This window comes from Dermacentor andersoni, chromosome 3, assembly GCF_023375885.2.
Source record: "Dermacentor andersoni chromosome 3, qqDerAnde1_hic_scaffold, whole genome shotgun sequence".
NCBI lineage: Eukaryota > Metazoa > Arthropoda > Arachnida > Ixodida > Ixodidae > Dermacentor > Dermacentor andersoni.
In genome coordinates this window covers 234,317,761-234,339,292 of record NC_092816.1, presented here as the reverse complement: position 1 = coordinate 234,339,292, position 21,532 = coordinate 234,317,761, and the positions used below count along the sequence as shown (strand labels likewise).

Sequence of the window (21,532 nt, the reverse complement as noted above, 5' to 3'; positions counted from 1 at the left end):
CAAAAAGAAATAGCAGTTCGGCCCGAAAGGCGAAGCACCGATTGCGATACCAAATTAGCATATAGCTGAAGCAAGGATATTAGTTTTATCGGCCGTATAAACTTGTAGACAGTCGCTTACTAACTAAATTAACAATTATAGAATACGTAAGCGTGATTCAATGAGGACGTAGAAAGGAACAGACACACAGAGGGGGCGCTCTCTTTGTGTGTCTGATTCTTTCTACGTCCTTCTTCATTCGCGCCTACACATTCTATTATGGATTCAAACCAACCAGCCCGCCAACACGTTTTAAGTAAATTAACTAGTACCGTGTCAAGCGCGTCCAGTAAACATGGACACATCTAGTTTGATGAGCGCGGAAACTCGCTGTCAAAATTCTGGAGTGAGGAATCGCGGCAGCAGCAAGTGAATTAACCTTGATGCATCTCTCGCTTCAACGCGACCGAAACGACGAAAGGAAAGCGCATACCAAGCTATCGGCACTGCGCGCACTCTGCAAACATCGCAGATCGCTTTGAAGATGAGGCCCGCGCAGGTGCGCACTTTGGCCACGTCGCAGATCGCTTTCAGGACACACGAGCGCCGACAACGCTTACCTATGGTATCCGCCAAAGGCGCCTACCACAGCGTCCATGATTCGCGTGGACAACGCCATAGTAGACGCCGCAGTTGTCTCCACTCTGTACGGAGCGTTGGGCGGAGTCTGGGCACTCAAGCAGCCGTCCCCGAATAACGCCACTCCCTCCTCGGTTGACCCCCTGTCTCGCGCGACAGGAGAGGGCACGCGTCCAGGCCGTGTTCCTCGCTCGCGCACGAGAGATTGAACCGCGTTCGCCGACTCACCCTCAGACGCTTTCACTCATACGGAACCCCACGGCAACACAGACGGCAGAAATGCGCCTGGAGTGTTCATATAATCGCTAGCGCGATAAAATTCGACAAGCTCAAATATTATTGACGTCTACGTAATGCGAAGCGTCGGGCGGATCGTTCCGGCGCGAGAAGCCGACGCGTCCCGACGGCCCGAGACGCGATGTGTTGTTTTCTATTCGCAGCTGTCGATTGCCGGAGAGCCACCACACGGAAACCGCCGAAAGCAGTCATCTGGTGACAGGACGAATACATGCCTGGCAAAAATGCGCGAGCTGTGCTTCGTCGTCGTTGTCTTTCGCGACTTCTTGCGCGTGGGGAAAGTGAATAACGAACGATATTTTCGGGACATCGCCGTGGAAGTTTCACGTTTCAAAAATGGGAACCAAGTAGAACAGCATGTACTTGGTTCCTGAGAATGGGCTCTGAGCCGCAGCGCTGAAACCGCACCGTAAAAGAGGTCGTAAGCCGGCATAATTTTCCTTCAGACAAGCGACAAAAGAAAATCAATGCGCGGTGAAACGCTGCATTGGAAACTCTATTTTGGAATGTAAAACCCCCGAATTAACCTCACTAGATCGCCCGTTAAACAGACGTTGACATACGTGTGACCAGGATGTCTGCAAAGGAAGAATGCTCGTATTCTTCGTTCGTATAATTCAGGCTCTTAATTGTTGCTGCTGAGGAGAACCACTCGCTTTCGAGGCATTCTACGCCGATCGGTGTCAACCGTAAGTGCCCCGTCTGATCGGTGTCGTACGGACGCTTAGGATCGCGATCAAGCCCGATTGCGATCAAATCCCTCGATCGCGACTGGCTCGTTTGCGAAAGCTGCAGAAAGGAGCCATTTGGGATATAAATTAGATCACAGGCGGGCTCGATGGCGATCGAAAGTGAACACGTGCGTGGCTCAATGTGTCATTGATGTCTAAGGATATACTGACTACGAGGCACCGCATTCGTCACCCTCTCGGCGCTTGTGACATTATGCACTCAAGCGCGAGCTGCTTCCTGAACGGGAAGTGCAATACCATGCAAAATGGTTCGATAGTGGGCAAGTGCTGGCAACCAGCGACAAAAGGTACACAGGCGGCGATGTCTCCGTGCAGGTGATCACCGGATCGGCAGCCATTTTGGATAGCGTATAGCCAGTGAAAGTTGCGAATACGTCTTGCGGCTTTAGATGTGAATGCGGCGCGCGAGGACCCGGGCGGATATTTCCCGGTACAGGAATAAGAAACTGTGCGCGCCGTCGTTTCCACGTGAGACCGGCGGCTATATAGCGTTCTTGATCACGCGTGCCTTTACTTGTTCACATTGAATCTAGCGGCCGGAAAACGTATAGGACCGGAGTCTGTAGCAGGGAACGGCGGCGCGTTTCGGTCATCGCTGTGAAAAGCGCGCGCTACGCTTGCGACAGCACGACGCGCTGCAAGGCGAAGGTGCGTATCGTTAGCGGCTGCCGCATGCGACGACCCCGGAGAAGATTCGCTGGTACCGAAATGGGAAATTCAGTGCGCACCGGCGCTTTCACGGGAGACGGGCGGCCGAGTATTGCAGTGAAGCTCCCGCGGCGCGCAGCGATACGCTGTGTACCGAACGTTGGTGCCGAATAGTTGTGTTTTCCCGGAACGTATGAACCGGCAAAGAAAATGAGCATGTTTCTATTAGGTCATTTTTTGTGTTCTCGATTGCGAACATTGCCACCGGGAAAACGTACGTAACGGAAACGTATCATAGAGGTTTCACTGTATACTGTGCCCTTCTTTGTCAATGCCAGCCTTTCTGAGTGCGATGTTTTCCCTCTATAAGTTATACCAATTATTTAGCTCAAGTTCAGGCACTGTTGCAGTTTCTCCTTGCACGCAGGCTGGGGGCGTACAAGATGGTAGAAATGGAGCACAATATGCTAGGGTAAACCTTGTTTCATGCCGTGCGTTTGCACGGGTTTTCGCCATAATGATTCCAAGAGCGCAAGCTCCCACAAGCTCATGCTTTCAAAGTGGCCGATCGGTTACCAGAGAAAACACCGAGTCAATTCAAAGACCATGGTTCGCATTCAGATAATTTGCAGACAACGGGCGAAATCAAACCTGAAGTCCCACATTCCAGATAGTTTTCCTTATTTTCACGGCCTAACTCACGCAGATATTGACGAATAGGCTCTTGTTAGCTCAAGAAAAAATAATAAGATGGAGCGGTTTCCCGATTGAAAAGTTGTACTGCACATTTCTATGACGTTGCTCATTGTACGCTTTGTGGAACTTTTGTGCCAGAGGCGCAATCTGTGGAACATTGAACAGCCATCGCTGTAATAGAGGAGAACCTCATTTGTACAGTTTCAATCTGCCCGCTCGTTTCGCTTTCGGTGAAAGGACGCTTAACTCTTTGTTTCTAACAAGCGTTCCATCCAGCTCTACACTTGACAGTGATGCACTGCCGGAAAGCTTTACTTCTGGCACCGGTGCGTCTAGAGTTGCATCCCGAAACGTGGCCCGCCGATGCAGGGCTTAAAGTGTGCAAGCAGATCGCCGACTCCGAGGCATTCCGTGCGCACGGCGGCAAGTTCTGGACGGTCCCGTTCCCGGGCTGCGAGCAGCACCTGCAGTTCAGCGACGAGTACTGGCGCTGCCTGGCGCTGTCCTTCGCGGCCACTGCGGCGCATCCGGCGGGCACGTGTCGCATGGGCAGCGACCCCCTCGCCGTCGTCGACCCTCGACTCAGGTACGGCATCTGCAGAGGCACCCTGCAGTGGTCTATTGGCGCCGCGATGCTGATAATAATGCGAAAGCATTATATGCCCCATTACGCGAAAATCCGGCGTTGTAGCCGGCAGCGTGACCGAATGATGGTACCAAAAATGGCCGACGGCAAAGAGCTACCTTTCAATACTCGACTTGTCAAACTTCTGATGCAGGTTCCTGTAAACAAAGTAAATTAATACCTTTGAAGAAATTATTGGGTAAACTTGAATCTGGGCTTCGGGGCTGCGAGACGAGCAGGCTTCCCCGACGCCACGCCGGCTCCTCGGTGTCGACCGAGTGCATGCGTCGTTGCGCGCGTCACGTCGCCAGTGGTTAGGGTGCCACATCGTGGCGGCATGCAATAGAAAGCATTAATGCCAAACAGAATGCCGGTCCTTCGAGTTACGAGCTCCTCGATGGGCAAGCGAGCGCGTTGATCTCCTTTGACTTTACACCGAGGGGCAGTGGAAACGCAGGCTTGCGCGGGTTAGGAACGCGCAGAAAAAGAAAAACAGCATTCACCAAAGTTATTCGAGTAAATATCGCATTCCCACACGTGAGCAGTTTCAAGTGTCTCTGCAGAATTTTTAATTGCCCATCGCGAACAATATAGCAATTTCAGCTACAAAAAAAAAAATTGCACGATGTGCCCAAAAATGTGCGCATGCTTGATTGGTTGTCAGAATGACAAGTGCTGCATTTTCCCAAGCCAGAGCTTGGAAATGCTTTCCGTTTTCTTTCGAAGATACGCACGCGGCCTTATGTTTCGCGCATTCAACACTGAAAGGGCGTGGATTTCACCTACCTTCCCCTAAAAAAATTCCAACGTCGAAAGCTAGAGGTCTACATAATCCTGCCTGCGCACAGTTTAATCGGGTGCAACTTAAGAAGTCAGCAACATTTGCCTTGCAATGGCGGATGTCCACGAACGTCCACCAATGGGCGCAGACTTCAGACTGGCGGTGGTTAAGGATATTGCGGCAGTGCTTTTCCCAATCGGACTTGAATCCGTATGTGCAGAAAATAATTTGCCTAATCGCAAAAAAAAAAATAAAACGAGACACAATTTGTTCGATCAACAAATGCGACAGACCTAGCCCACCACTGCGGGCTGAACGAAACAAACTGGTTCTGCTTATCCTCTCCCAACTAGAAGCCCATATGAATACGGCAAAAACATGGTGCATTTTTTTGCACACTTGAACGACACATTGATAAGACCTGCAAAACATACCACACTTTCACTACTAAAAGAAGGTTGCACACCGAAGCACCTCCAAAGATTGATAAATCTCGACCATGCCAATCCTTTGCTTTTTCAGTCATTCTATCATTTATAGTGCTCGAGTGGCACACCCAAATGCTTAGCTGGCGTTGCTGACCACCGGATATTTGTAAAATGAGCAGCTTGAATGTCCCAATGCCCAATATACCGATGATCTTTTCCCAATTGATCTGAGATCCACATTGTTCACAATATTTCTTTACAAGACGTACAACTTTAAGAACGCTCAGAAGACTACGATGTCATCAACGTATACCAGTACTTTGACTTCAAAAAGCTGTGGCTTAAATCATCGAATGTTGCTATTGCGTAGCACTGCCAAACAGAAAGGTGGGACGTACAATGCAAAAAGCAATGGGCTTAGAGGACAGCTTTGTCTGAGAGATCTCAGTGAAAGCTTAGCGCTGAGAAATTTATTAATTTTAATCTGCGTCGTGCATTGGTCGTAGGCCATTCTGACACCATCTAAAAGACCTTTTCCGACATTACCTTACTTCAAAAAAAAAAAAAAAAAAGAAGAGCTTCGTGGGACACGCGGTCGAAGGTCGAGCTGCAACAAAAGCAACCCGTCTAGCGAAAGCGTCGCTACACTTGAGAACACTTCGCGCTACGCGGCTGTCTGTGGTAATGGTGCGCCCTTTTATGCCGCAAGTCTGAAGCGGATCGACAAGATTTGTAATTACTGTTTGAATTCTCTTTGCCAGCACCTTCATGGGTATTTTATAATCGGCATTTGTAAGGCTAATTGGCCTGTATGCGCCAAACGATAAAAGCGCCTGGTGATCATCGGTTTTCGGTATTAAAACCATGTATGCACTTCTGAAAGAAGGCGGCGGTAGCATATTTTCATATGCCTCAGTGAGTACATGCTTCAACACTTGAGCAAGCCCAGGTGCAAATGCCTTATAAAACGCGGCTCCCAAGACGTCGGTACCGGGTGATTTGCCTGCAGGGAGTTAATCGATCGCCTGTTATATTTCTCGCGCGCTTATCAGTTCCTCGTGACTGGCTTTTACCTCGTCATCAACACGTGGCATAACATTTACGAAACATGCTTCGAACTCAGCTGCCACGTGGAGCGGGACACCGCACAGTTTGCGGTAATGTTCCTTAAAGGCCTGATCAATCATATTCATGTAACCTGATGTAACAGTGTGATGTAACCAGATTCATGTAACCAGTAACCTGATCACGATAATTAATGTCTTATTTCATTTTTCATTGCGTAGCTCTTTTCCCTGGCAATAGCGCGTTTATTCGGCGTTCCATCATCCCACAGCCTTTCTACCCGTGTCCGAATAACAGCTGCTCCATATGTTTCCGTGTTGGTACTTTCCATCGTGCTTTTAACTGTTCTCATTTCCTCACGAAATTTTCCATGTTCCGTGCTGTCCATGAAAATCAGAAAATTGAGTTCCTTCTGTAGCTCAGTTTCTTTTATTTTTTCATTGTATCGTCTAATAGTTACTATTTCAATTGTGAATATTTTCCACGCGAACCTTGAAGTCCTTCCAACGTGCACTCTTATTACTCAAGAAATTTTTAATCTCGAGCTTTACGTCGTTTACAAATCTGTCATCACTCAAGTGTTTTTCGTTAAATTTTCGAAGTGCCCAATCGAAACCCGGCTTCTTTTTCTTGGCACCGAGTGTAAACCACACTATACTGTTATCGCTAAAGGACACCGGTTGCACAACATAGTTATTGCACAGAGGCACAAGATCCAACGAGATATAAGCTCTGTCCAGTCGTGCCTGGCTATCTCGCTGATAGCGTTGAAACTGCGGCTGCAAAGCACTGGTCGCGTCCATTGCTTCGTTATCAGCTGCTGCCGTAGTCGAGACGTCAGGCGTGTCTTTAGTCGTGGTGTCCTGCTTATGTGCAGCGACGGCCGAGTCCTTGCTCACATGTCGCGAATGCGTTCCTGCAACACCCCCCGCTCCGGCAGTCGTTTACCTCTGCAGTTTCGCTGGCTGTGTCGCTGCAGCCTTCGCCTCGTTGGTGCTTCTAGCAGAGGCTTCCTCGGCATCCACTTTATCCATAAGAAGTCCACCGCTTTCATCCGCAGCCATCGGCCCCGTCACGCTTGCGTATGTCCTCACACACTGCGACTCTTCATGGCCGTGACGACGGCAATGTGCGCAGCGCAGGACGCGGCAGTCACGCGCGATGTGTCCTGTGTAGCGGCAACGAAGGCAGAGTGGTGCTCTTCCAGGAATCCCCGCGAGAGCTTCCTCAACGACTATCCGTAACAGATGAGGCACGTCGTCCGCCCGCAGGCCCTTCCTCGGTATTAGGTAACCAGGCGCGTTGAAGAAGTTTTACCTTGCAGGCCATGCACCCGCCACCGCTCTCTCACCACGTCCGTGACTCAGCCGTAAGGCGCCAGGGCTTCACGAATGTCCTCGTCCGGCATGTTGCGCAGCATCCAATGTAGCTTGAGGTGCATTGCATCATTCCCAGGGTCGATGACGATGCATGGTCTGTCCTTCACCTTCAAGTCCTTTGCCTGTAGCAATTATTTAACTCTGTCGCCACTTTTGAAAGTTGCAGCCCACACGTGGCTCATTCGATACGCCCCTAGGGGCAGACAACGTCAGACAGCAGCTCCATGCCTGACAGCATGTCCGGGAAGTTTCCCGCCCAGCATGGCCTTTCCACGCACATCAGCATGCAAAAATAAAGTATTGGTAACAAGTCGTCCTGTTCGTAGTAGCACCCGATAATCTGAATCCTCGTTGGCAAAAAATCTAGAACCGCAGCCCTGCTGGGCCGCTGATGGCGCTGCGACAGCGTTCATGCCAACCACCCCCGTACACTAAGGTGGCCGGAAATGGAATGCGCCACTGAGGTTTGAGTGCAGCAGATAACCTAAGTGAGCATATGTCTGGTAGCAATGGATCAATAACGGTGCGCGCGTATGATGACTTATTTTGTGAATGGTTATTATAAAGAAGCATTCCCCAGGTGAGGCTCGAACTCACAACCCCGGCATGGGTCACGAGCACTGTCGTATGAGTATCGTGCACTAACCAGTTGAGCCACTGAGGATTTTTTTTTTGCCAGTTCTCGACATTTTCACATACTCTTACATCTTATCAGCAACATAAACAAGAACAAACAAAATGAAGAAATTATTCCACGCATCATGGAGGAAAAGAAACATGCTGTTATACAGCGGCCAGCGCGACTTGGCTGACTTTGTCTATTAAAATTCTTTTAGGTGTGCCAGTGCTTCTATCCTCGGTAGGCACTCAGGTACAGCAACTTGTCCTTTTTGTACTTCAATAGAGCGGGACATGTGTTCACTGAAATGCAGACGCACACGCCGTGTGTCTGGGCCACAAAAGAAGCCTTCCATTCGGGCGCGCCATAAACCGTAGAGGCCTGTCAGCATGACGAGGTCAAATGGGACCCGTCCTCATTTTCTAAGGGTAGAAATCTGATGGCAGGCGGATCTAACGGGAAATCTTTCTTTATGGTTCTTTGGAGGACGTGCAAAAAGAACACTCCCTCCCAACATTGCAGGAAAAGATGGTCAACTGTTTCTGGTTTTCCTTTTTTGCAAATCAAACACGTGGAACCCCACGGCACCTAAACCCGCGTTCTTCCAAAAACGATCTGTCAGAGTTCCAGTCTGAAGCTTGAGGGAAAAATATTTCACTCCTGGCTGCACGTGCATTCTTTTTATGTGTTTTAAAATGTCATTACTATGACCTCTACTGTATCATCATCATCATTATCATCATCATCATCGTCGTCGTCGTCGTCGTCGTCGTAATCGTCGTCGTCGTAATCGTCGTCACCATCAGCAGCAGCAGCCGCAACAGCAGCCGGGTTAAGCCGACTGCAGGGCAAAGGCCTCTCCCATACTTCTTCCAACTACCCCAGTCACGTGCTAATTGTGGCCATGTTGTCCCTGCAAACTCCTTAATCTCATCCGCTCACCTAACTTTCTGCCGCCCCCTGCAACGCTTCCCTACCCTTGGAATCCAGTCCGTAACCCTTAATGACCATCTTCCCTTCTGATTACATGTCCTGCCCATGCCCATTTCTTTTCTTGATTTCAACTAAGATGCCATTAGCTCGCGTTTGTTCCCCCCCCCCCCCCCCCCAATGTGCTCTTTTCTTATCCCTTAACGTTAAACCCATCATTCTTCTTTCCATAGCTCGTTGCGTCGTCCTCAATTTAAGTAGAACCCTTTTTCGTAAGACTCCAGGTTTCTGCCCCGTACGTGAGTACTGGTAAGACACAGCTGTTATACAGTTTTCTCTTGAGGGATAATGGCAACGTTATGTTCATCATCTGAGAATGCCTGCTGAACGCACCCCAGCCCATTTTTATTCTTCTGATTATTTCAGTCTCATGATCCGGATCCGCGGTCACTACCTGTCCTAAGTAGATGTATTCCCTTACCACTTCCAGTGCCTCGCTACCTATCGTAAACTGCTGTTCTCTTCCGAGACTATTAAACATTACTTTAGTTTTCTGCAGAATAATGTTTAGATCCACCCTTCTGCTTGGCCTCTCCAGGTCAGTGAGCATGCATTGCAATATGTCCCCTGAGTTAATAAGCAAGGCAATATCAACAGCGAATCGCAAGATACTAAGGTATTCTCCGTTAACTCTCATCCCCAATTATTCCGAATCCAAGTCTCCGAATACGTCCTGTAAATACGCTGTGAATAGCATTGGAGAGATCGTATGTCCCTGCCTGACGCCTTTTTTTATTGGGATTCTGTTGCTTTCTTTATGGAGCACTACGGCGGCTGTGGAGCCGCTATAGATACCTTTCCATATTTTTACATACGGGTCATCTACACCCTGATTCTGTAATGCCTCCATGACTGCTGAGGTTTCAACTGAATCAAACGCTTTCTCGTTATCAATGAAAGGTATATATAAGGGTTGGTTATATTCTGCACATTTCTCTATCACTTGATTGACAGTGTGAATATGGTCTATTGTTGAGTAGCCTTTACAAAATCCTGCCTGGTCCTTTGTTTGAAAGAAGTCTAAGGTGTTCCTGATTCTATTTGCTTAGTAAACACTTTGTAAATACTGTATATGTTTCTGTAAATCGGCATGGAAAAATAACATCACACAGGTCACTGTATAATTTCGTTGTTTTTGTACTGAACAGATAATCATTAGAAAACCGTACTGACACAAAACGGACTTAAAAAATCTATTCACAATCTGTCACACGATATGGTGTGCCAAACCCAGGCCCCCTTCTATCACTCGCCGAAAAAGATTCGTGCGGCTGCAGCGTTCCCAGCTGGACGCCCAAATAAAGACAGCAAACACTCGATGCAACTTCTGCACATACAATCGCGAACTATACAACACTTGCATAATATACTATAATTTACTTACAAAAAATAAATTGCACACTGTAGCTCTGGCGAAAATCGAGAGGTGTGTACCCTTCCACCTCTCCGCCCTTTTTCATGTTGCTTTCGCATTTCCTAGCCATAAATCATCAGTTTTCTCGTAATATTCAAGGGGAACGCCGAGGTACTTTACTGGGGTCTCAACTCGTTTCACGTTAGCAAATGTGTCGGGGGCTGACGGCCACTCGCCATGCCAGAACCCCAGGCACTTTCCCCAATTCACAAAGCTCCCCCTCACCTCTCCAAACCTTCTTAAAACTGCAACACTCTCCAGCAGACACTCTTTTTCTGTGCAGCACACAGCTATATCATCAGCGCACACCAAGAGCTACCTCCGACGCCTGTAATCGGAAGCCATGAACCCGATCATTTTCGATTATTGCTAGGTATAACGTTTCAATATTAATACAAAATAAGAGCGGACTCCCTGGGCACCCTTGACGCACACTCCGCTGGACCTCAGTGCCCCCCCCCCCCCCCCCCAATATGTTATTGACTATGAGGCGCGTTGCGCAGTTTTGATACGTTGCACTCTAAGAAGAAAAAGAGGAAGTGGGTTATCGAGTTTGCTCCTTTAGGGGAGGAACTGATCTGCCACAACCATTCCCCCTTTAGGAGGTAAGTACGAGGGGATGACTTGTTACTCCCCATATGGTTACTCCTTCGAGGACTAGGATCATTTAACGTTTCTACTGGGGAGTGATGAGTTGTGGGTTTGCATGCCTCATGCGTGATACGTGCCACGCCCTTTTACTTTCGATGTCGAACAGTTGTTCTTTTCTGATGCTCTTCAAGGGAGTACCATTCATTCTTTCCGTTGCTCCTCAACGGTGGAAGTAATGAAACCCTGATATAAAAATTACTAAGCTGAAAAAAAAAAGAAATCTCCAGGAAGAGGATTCGAACCCAAGTCCTCACGTTCACAAGTCATGTACTCTAACCACTTCACCCCGGTGGGTCAGTTTGCAGGGCAGGATACTGGCACAGGGTTAAGCTTCGGAAAGCAGGTGCGGCAGTGTAAAATCGGCTCGGCATTTTGTGTATGCTATGCGGGGAGAGAATAACGTTGAGTGTACTTGCAACCATAAGCTACTGCAAAGAGAGATCTGCCCGATTATTCTTAGGGTGATATAAACTGTTACACTGCGTGATGTACACGTGCAGCGAGCTCAAACAGGGCACCCAAGACGACAAAGAAGGCCAATTTCTCTGTCACTTAGCGTGTCCCGTTCGAGCTTCAGTTACGTTTGTAATCTCCTTGGAACGGAACGGTACTATTGACCAAGAATATCTAGCAGTCTATCAATGACTTGCGCGTTTAATTTGTATCGCTCACTTATGGTGTGCGCACGAAGGGCATGGCTCTTCACATTCCATCTTTTAAGTTTCACGCCCTTTTCTCACAAAGAGGCAAAGTGCTACTTTGCATGCAGTTCACTAGAGAGTGCACGAACTCCGAACTATTCATGATTTATAGACAATACTGTTTTCGCACCATCACTCCACGACACGGAAGAGCAGGGTGCATCAAGGGTAATTGTCGTTCGTCCTCCCGTTGCTCTCTTACCGACCAGGGACTAACCACTTACTCTCCAAAATTCACACACGGCATGCACATTCGTGCAGTTAGTCTCTTGAGGGCCCAAAGCGCCCATTGCCATTTTCCCCGGGCTTTTTCTTAGAGTGTATGGATATTCCGTTCGTGTTTATTGAGCCTAAATTAACATATTGAAGTATAGCAAACAAAATGACATGAGGTACACAATCCAATGCCTTTTCTAGGTCAAGCTGAAGGACTGCGATAGCCGACCGATAGGCATCACAAAGCTCAAGCACACACCTCACAGAATGAATATCAGTAAAAATGGAGCGACCCTAAATACCACAGGCTTGATGGGATGCCACAATCTGCGTCATAACTGTCTGTAGTCTACTAGCCAATATATTAAAATCACAGTTAGTTAATGAAATTGGTCTGTATGAGGTCACAAGTCTTAGCTTACCTTTTTGTTCTGTTTTTGGAATGAGCAGGTGTGTGCTTGGGAGAATGACAGGGGCAACGATCCCAACTCAAATGCCTTATCGAAAAGATCACTAAACTCAGAGGAAAGGTTATGTTTGAATACTTTGTAGAATGCCGCGCTCAGACCATCTGGCCCGGGCGACTTGTCAGGGTTAAGATCTTCTATCGAATTTTATATTTGTGCTCTTGATATCGGTGCTTCGAGAGCCGCTTTTATTTCTTCTGACAGCCGCGGCATGCGTTCCAAGAAGATTGTTTTAAAACCTTCTACATCTACTGATTTATGGGTAAATAGCCTTTCGCCGAGCGGACCTCCGCTCCGCCTTCACTGCTTCTGCGCCACGATGCGACGTCACACCATCCACTTCCCCTTGTTTTGGAGCCCGCCCCCGCCCGCGACAAACCTGTCCGCTAGCAGCTTGCCGTCGACCCCAAGCGAGAGGTATCGAAGCAGCGTGCGTTGCGAGCATTCTGTCGTAGCGCCAAACGTGTCTGGTATTTCGGTAAACACGCACTACCTGAATATTTCGACGGAACGGTAGAGGCATAAACTAAAGCTGATGAAGGAACTTTAGCGTACACGTACGTCAGTTGCCTGATCGGTATCCACGGTCCAGCCACCCGTTGGCGCAGAGCTAAACCAGCCAAAGAAAGAGCTAATATTGCTCTAACCGAGTCTAAAACATTTTAAACATTTACAAAAACAACGTCTTAACGATTACACTCCTGCGAAAAATGTGCAACAGCAAAGAATACATTTCGTTTCTGCTACTGTGTATGGTTGAGCTCTGTGCCACCAGGTGGCTGCACCGTGCAGACCATTCATATTTGCGCGTCTGTTCAAGTTCATCCCCTGAAACGACACGCAAGGGGACACGGCCAGGCCCTATCCCCTTGCGCTTGCGTTTACCCTAATAGAGAGTTTTAGCCCAGCGGGTTTACGGCCAGCGGAGCGGAGCGGGCGAGCGGAGACGCGACTGCGCATGCGCACCACGCGGAGGCGGCCAGCGGTTTTACGGAGCAGCGTTTACGCCCGCTGGAAAGCACTCCCCAGCGGAGGGTATACGCAGCGCGCGAGCGTGCGTAAGCGCGCGCGGGCGTGTATGGGAAATGCAAGAAGGCAGCCGCGAACATGAACGCCGGTAGTTCTGCATCGACGACGGCGACTGCGGCGCTGACCCGTACATTAGTACTCAGTACATTATTAACAAATAATGTACTGAGAACATGTAATATATCTTTATTCAACATTTCTTGCATAATAAAAGCAAGCGTAATTCAAATTCATTTCTCAGTAACTCCTATTCGGACCACTAGGTGGGGCAGCAGAGCGCCCCGCTCTTTACCCCGCTCGAGCGGGTGAGTGATCCGCCCAGCTAAAATTCTTTTTTCGCGAGCCTTTTTCGCTCCGCTGGCGCAACGGTGGAGACCGTGAGCGGAGCGTAGCGTAAACCCGCTGAGCTAAAAGTCTCTAATACCGGACTCGCGAAACGCTATTGCGTTAGTAATCTTCCGGTGTAAAGTGACGGCCACAATTGCACAAATCCTGGCGCCGATCGGATAGCGGCAGTCCGATGCGCTGCAGCCAGTCCGCTCGTCTACTGGCTTGCAGAGGGACATGATGTCGCAGCTTGACATATTGCCAGTCGCTACGTTTGAAGCCCACAACGCAACAAAGTCGAATCATAGCGCTCGCGAAAAGACAAACCGACACTGACGGCGCAGCACTCGTCAAAGACAGAGCACGTTGTAACACAAGCAGACGACACTTGCTGTGTGCCAGAACTGCTTAAGTTTACTGAAAGATTGTTCTTGTGCATTCTCTTCATGTTACTTTCTTTTTATCAAAACAAATTAACTAGCATTCCAACTATTACGAACATCATTTGTTTACCATAAAGTTGGAAAAATTGTCCATCACGCGCCCTGGTCAGCCAATCGGATAGCTCGCCCCACTGACGCCATATGGGTAGGGGCGGCCTAAAATTCCGCCGAGCAGTGTGCTGCGATCAGCAGCGATGTGCATTTTTAAAACCTTATAATAAATTAACGCTTTACGCGGGGCACTTAGATGTGTCAATTAATGATCAGAAAGACCTACTCTAACGACTCAATACGTTTTTAGAAAATCGTCAAAATCGTTTCAGCGTCCCTTTAAGGACGTCCTGTCCTGGCCCTCCACTGTATATGGCTCTGTATAACGGCACTGGGAACACAATGTCGCACACATTTTTATACCGTGTTTTCCTTTTCACGTGACACAGATAATCGTTTGAAAAACGAACTGAAAGGAAACGCACACTGTCGACCACTTCCTTAAAATAACCACGAAGTGTTCCGGTCATGCTTGCCGTACTAACAACGTATGCAGGCAATGCGTCGCTCAACCTGAGCTGACATATGGTGCGCAAAAAAGGATGGCGCACATCGCGAAAAACCATAAAGCGGTTGACAAGCTGTCGCACAAAAAGCTGCGCCATGCCCAGCCCCCCTTCCTTCACGTGCCTGAACAGATTTGTTCGGCTACACTTTTCCCAGGTAGAGCCCCAGATAAAAACCGCGAACACTCTGTGCAGCTTTTGCACGTTTACCCTTGAACAGTACAACGTCTGCATGACATACCACAACTTCGTAATAAAAAACATGTTACACACAGTTGCCTTTGCGAAAATGGACAGGTTGATGCCTTTCCACCTTTCCGCTTTTTCTCGAGTTTCTTTTGCTTGGTTCATTCAGTATTCGTCGTTATTTTTGTAACTGTCCATCGGAGCTCCTAGATACTTTGTCGTGGTTTTTATCCAGTTCACATTTGCAAAATTGTCCGGGGCCGCAGGCCACTCTCCGTGCCACAAACCGAGGGACTTCCCCCAGTTCACTCTACTGCCCGTCACAACGCAAAAAAATTTCACAACGCTTATCGTTTCCGTTACACTTTGTTTGCTTGTGCAACAAACTGGGATTTCATCTGCATATGGCAAGTGCTTGACTTCTCTGTCTGCCAAGCTATAACCGCGTATTTGATCATTTTCAATTATGGCCAAACACATATTTTCTATGTAAATTCCAAACAAAAGAGGACTGAGGAGGCAGCCCTGACGCACAGAACGCATGACGTTAATGGGGGCCCCCAATGATTTATTCACAATTAAGCGTGTTGTGCAGTTCTGGTACGCCAACGCCACTCCCTCAGCGATGATGGACCCAATATTAACATGATCCAAAATGGCAAACAAAATATCATGCGAGACACAATCAAAGGCTTTCTCGAGGTCGAGCTGAAGCACTGCGACTCCGCCCAAGGTGCCGTCACAGCGCTCGAGCACGCACCGCATCGAGTGAATATTCGAAAAAATCGACCTTCCTTTGATTCAACACGTTTGGTGATCTGCGACAATTTCCTTTATTACACTTTGAAGTCTCGCTGCCAAAACCTTCACGCAAATTTTATAATCTACATTGGTTAAAGATATCGGCCTGTAAGATGTCACTAGCCTAGGTTTCTCCACTTGATCACTCTTAGGGAGGAGTATGGTATGCGCTTTGCCAAAAGAAGGCGGCAAAGCTTTGTTCTCAAACGCATCATTAAACAGCTGTGTTAGCAACGGCGACAGTTCCTTCTTGAAAGCTTTATATAACCAAGAGCCCAGACCGTCAGGTCCAGGCGATTTGCCTGGATTCAAATCATCAATTGCCTTTTCAACTTCGCTTTCTGTTATTTTCTCTTCCAATAGTTCATTTGTGTCGTCACTCAATCGCGGCATGCGACCGAAGAAGACCTTTTTAAACTCGTCTACGTTCGCTTCTTGAAACGCAAAGAGGGACTGGTAATACTCTGCAAACGCTTGGCCTATACTCTTACTGTCGTCGGCAGTTGTGCCGTTCCACAAAATCTTATCGACGTGATTCCTTCGACCTTGCGCTTTTTCAAGTCCAAGCGCCCTTTTAGTGGGCGTCTCCCCAGCTACTAATGCATTTGCTTTTGCGCGCACGATCGCACCTTGATACCGTTCTTTGTCGAGCTGCTCGATTTTTTCTTTAATGGTTTGCACATCTTGTTTATACGCCCCTGGCTCTTCGCACTCAAGCGCTATCAGCTGCTTAAGTGTCTTTCGGAAGCCCCTTTTTTTCATTTCCTTCTCAAACTTTAAGCGGCTCGATCTTTACAAAGCTTTCATTTTTACGTTTTGTTTGAACCCTTCCCATTTCTCTGCTGTTCTTTGACTATTTTCCTCACAAACCTCACCAACGGCCTCATGTACTGCATCTACAAATGGTTGGTCTTTTAGTAGTAAGGCGTTCATTGTCCATAGGTCCCAGTTAAAAGCTTTTCTCTTCCTCTCGGTGCCTATGTGACATTTCACCAAGCAGTGATCTGAGAACGATACTGGTGCCACAGAATAACTATGGCACTTTTGAATCATGTCCTGCGATATGTACATGCGGTCTTACCTCGCGTGACTACTACCTTGAAATCGCGTGTACATTACTTGCCGCTCCCCCTCCAGACACTCGCAAACATCGTCCAGTTCATTTTCAATAATTAGTTTAGTCAACACACTGCTGCTTCTATCACGAATACCGGCATTATTGGTTCTATCCTGAGCACTCAAAATACAATTAAAATCCCCCAATGAAATCATGCACTTATCGCAGCAAATATACTGAAAAAGGTTATGAAAAAATAAGGTGCGCTCTTCTACGCTATTCTGCGGGAAAATAAACGGGTGCTCCTTGTCTTCGTCGGTAAGCCTATTTCCACGGCCAAAAGTGGCCGCTGTCGCTGCTCCACTGGAGCCCATGATTCTACTGACCGTTCAGCTCGGCTGCCGGAAGCAGAATGCACCACTAGAGATTGAGTGCAGCCGAAACTTATGTGAGCATATATCGGGTAACAATGGAATGATAAACTGGCGTGCGTATGAGGACTTTTTTTTTCGTATGTCGAATATAAAAGAATATTCCCCAGGTGAGGCTCGAACTCACAACTCCGGCATTGCTCACGAGAACTGTCATATAAGTACCGTGCGCTAAACAATTGCACCACAGGTAATTTTTTTTCTTTATTACCGGTAATCAATAGTACATCAGAAGGGCAACATAAAGAAAATATATACACAGACAGACGAACTTCTCATCCGTTAAAACAAATTAATAAGTAAAAGCCGGCTGTTATATGCGAGCTGGCATTGTTTAAGATCCTTTACGATTAGCCAGGGGTTCTATCCTGGCCTCCCAAGGCGGAGGACAATAATGCGTAGCAAGCTCAATTAAGAAAACGTGTCATTTCTTCTCGAAAAAGACAAACATGGGCTGGTCTTGCATCGGGATCGCAATAGAAGCCTGCCATGCGGGCTCGTCATATACAGTAGAGGCCAGTTAAGATTATCTGATCGAAAGGTGTTCCGTCCTCGTCATCTATCGGTAGATATCTTATGCCCTGTTGGTCAATGGGAAATTGTTTCTTTATTGTTCGCTGTAGTACCTCCCAGAAGAAAACTGCCGCCCATCAGCGTAAAAAACATGGTCTATTGTCTCTGGTTGTTTGCATATGAAGCAATGTGAGCCCCATGGCATGTAAAAGCCCCTTTCTTCTATAAAAGTTGCAACTGAGAGTGTACCTGTGTGTAGTTGGAAAAAGAAAGTTTTTATACCAGGCGGTACCTGCATTTTTTTAACGCGTTTCAAAACATTCTGGCCTGGGCCTCGACTGTATATAGTTCGGTACCGAGGTGGGGAAAAAGGCTGTCCAATAGATCATTGCGCAGCCTTTTTCTTGTTACCGTAAACAAATATTCTTTGGAAAACCGTACTGCAAAAAAACGAACACTCAGCACAATTTACTTATAGAAACCGGACACTACCCCCGCTACACTTTGAGAGCATATAATAAACTCTGGTAACAAATGCGCAAGTCTAGCCTTGCAAACTGATTGAAGGAATGGATCATCATTTTTCCTGAAGAAAAAGAACCGTCCAACTAATTGCCTCACAAACGGGTGGGCCAGCCCTAACTCGTCTGAACAGATTGTTGCGGCTGCATCTCTCCCATCCAGAACCCCACACAAACACGGCAAAGACTCTGTGCAATTTCTGTACATTGGCTCTGTTACAAAAGAATGAATTGCATAACCTACCATAGCTTGGCTACGAAAAACAAATTGGAGACAGTAGCCCTGGCAAATACTGAAAGGTGTTTGGCTTTCCATGCCTCAGCCTTATCTTCAACCCTTTTAAGCTCGCACTGCCAGTATTCATCGCTCTGTTTATAAGCTTCAAGTTGTCCACCCAAGTATTTTGCTGGCGTTGTCGACCACGTGACACTCGCAAAAAAAGCGGGGGTGTTAGGCCACTCGCCATGCCAAATACCGTGACACTTGCTCCAGTTTACTCTACTTCCAGTGATTTCACCAAATTTTTTGACAACATTTATCGTTTGCAAAACGCTCTCCTTGTCTTTGCAACACACGGCTGCGTCATCAGCATAGGCCAGGAGTTTACTTTTGATGCTTGCATTGTAAACCCATGAATACATTTGTTCGCAATCACTGCCAAACACAGAGTCTCTAGATAAATACAGAACAGGAGTGGGCTGGCTGGGCAGCCCTGACGCACGGAACGTTGAATGCTGATGGGGGCCCCCAGTGACCTGTTATTTATAAGCTTAGTGCTGCCGTTCCGGTACGCCATGGCCACCCCGTCAGTAATTATGGACCCGACATTTATATGCTTTAGAATGGCAATTAAAATAACATGAGCAACACAGTCAAAAGCTTTCTGCAAATAAAGTTGGAGAATTGCAACTCGCGACCTTAAGGCGCCACAACATTCTAGAATTGATCTCATTATGTGTATGTTTGTGCTAATGGTACGTCCCGTGATGCCGCATGTTTGGTGCCCACCTACTATGGTTTCCATTGGTGATTGTGACCTGCCAGCGATTATCTTCAAGAATACTTTGTAATCATTGTTGGTAAGTGATATTGGTCTGCACGACGTTACATGTTTAGTTTCGTAGGCTCGTCGGTCTTAGGGATGAGCACAGTGTGTGCTTCCCCGAAAGAATATGGCAATGCGTTTACTTCATACGCTTCTTTAACGACGTCAGCGAGAAGAGGCGACCAGTCTGATTTAAACTGTTTATAAAAAGCGGCGCAAAGGCCATCCGGACCAGGCCATTGTCCATTTTTTAAATTATAAATTGCCTTTTCCACTTCGTGTGCTGATATCGGTGCCTCTAGTCTGTTCTTCGTGTCGTCGGTGAGTTGCGGCATGCGTCCCAAAAACGTGGCTCTAAAGGCATCTACGTCAACAGCACTCGATGCAAACAGCTGTTGAAAGTGCTGGTAAAACACTTGTGCAACAAGGAAACACAGTCGGTTATTTCGTGATTATTTCGTGATTATCTACTTCAAGTACATCCATATGGTTACGCCGTGCACGTCTCTATTCAAGACTGGGCGGGCGTTTAGTTGGAGCCTCATCTGCTGTCAATGCCTCAGCCCTTGTGCGTATAATCGCCCCCCGATATCGCTCTTCATCGCATAGCTCCAATTTTGAATTGATGCTACGCAGATCGTCTTTGTATGCGCCCGGTTGGCTGTACTCTAAGCCTGTTAATTTTTCCATCACAGCCCTTGGTTCTTTTTCTTTAGCTCTTTCTTCGTACTTTATTTTGCAGGAACGATCGATGGCGGCTAGTTTAATTCGTTGTCTAAAATTATCCCATTTTTCGGTCACTCGCACCACGTTGTTATTCTCCACTTCTTTCAAGCATTCCTGTACATTGCTTAGAAAAAACTCGTCTTTTAACAATTTGGAATTCATTTTCCACATCTCCCACGTGAACTTGTCGTGTTTTGCTTTGCGTACAACATACGTCGTGACCAAACAGTGAGCAGTGAATGAAAGAGGCGTGACACCGTAGCTGTTACACAGGCGTATTACGTCTAGTGATGCGTACATTCTATCTAGACGAGCGTGACTATTGCCCTGGAAGTGTGTGTAATGAACCTCGCGTGTTCCAACCAGACAGTCAGCCACGTCGTCTATGTCGAACTCGGCTAATAATTCAGCAAGGACACGGCAGCTTTTGTCATTTGTTCTCCTGCCTGTTCTGTCTCAATCTCGGCGTACAGAATTAAAATCCCCCAGAATTATCACTTTTCTGTTCATGAAAATGTGCGTCCTTAACGATTTAAAAAAGATAGTGCGCTCTTCACAAACATTGGGTGTATATGCACACAAAACACGCCACGAATCATCACCAATAGTAAAGTCAGCATACACTAATCTGCCTGAAGCGCACGAATAATAATTTTTAATAGATATCCCGGGCAGTTTCCTGATAAATAAAATAATGCCTGCCGACGCTCCTTTTCATGGCTCACTACCGCGTACTACAAAGAGGTAAACCTTAGCACCATGCCCCGGGTTTCTCCTCCCCTTCGACCTTTGTCTCCTGCACGGCCAGAACATCGAGGTCTTGGTCCACCATCATCCGGTACACTTGGCTTTGTTTACGCTTGGCGGCCAGACCTCTCACGTTTAGCGTGCCTAAGGTAAGCGTAGGGTTGGTTGCCATTGCTAATACGGGAAAGTGCGAGAGGCCCGGAGCACGGGGCTCACCACAACGTCTAGCCATCCGTTAGGCGCCTCCGGGACCATCCGGTGGTCTGGTGTGGTCTGCAGACGGCTGTGGCTTGTCGGCGCCCTTCCTGTCCCGAGGAATGTTTGGAGAGAGCTTGAAGCTGGTCCTTCTCGTCATAGTTGTCTTTGCACGCGGCCCGTCGGCGTGGTTCTTTGCAGCTGTTTTCCCGTCGGTAGCGTCTAGCGGCCTCTTAAAGGTAGCGTTGCCGCTCGTATCCATAGGGTCGCGGCTTGGGCGCGGATCCCCACCTTCTGTCCCGCATACGACTTCATCAACTACTAGGCAGTTTTCCTTGCTTTTCTCCCGCTCTTCTGCTGGACCCGCTGTCGTAGCATCTTTCTTTTCGGGGGTAACAAATACACCTTCCGTATCGTTCGCTGCCTCCGATGTCACATTTGCATTGTTGGCGCTCAACTTGTCACCAGCCCCCTTGGCAGCGTCCTCGGCTTCAGCAGCATCCATCCTAAATTGCGCGACTACCTCGTTCGCTGGTGGCCCCACGGCTGCAGCGTACGTGCGTATGCATTGATCTTCTGAGTGCCCAAAGTTTCGACATCGAGCAC

The 21,532-nt window shown here is 47.7% G+C and overlaps 1 protein-coding gene across 1 annotated transcript in view; it reads left to right on the top strand.

The window, feature by feature from the left end:
- Positions 1–21,532, top strand: part of LOC126535904 (glucose dehydrogenase [FAD, quinone]-like) — a gene marked incomplete at its 5' end in the record, with an annotated part of 97,393 nt that overhangs the window by 64,271 nt on the left and 11,590 nt on the right. Inside the window, one exon of the mRNA XM_055072245.2 lies at positions 3,381–3,597. Coding sequence (XP_054928220.2) covers positions 3,381–3,597 — 217 coding nt within the window. The remainder of the gene's footprint in view (positions 1–3,380; positions 3,598–21,532) is intronic.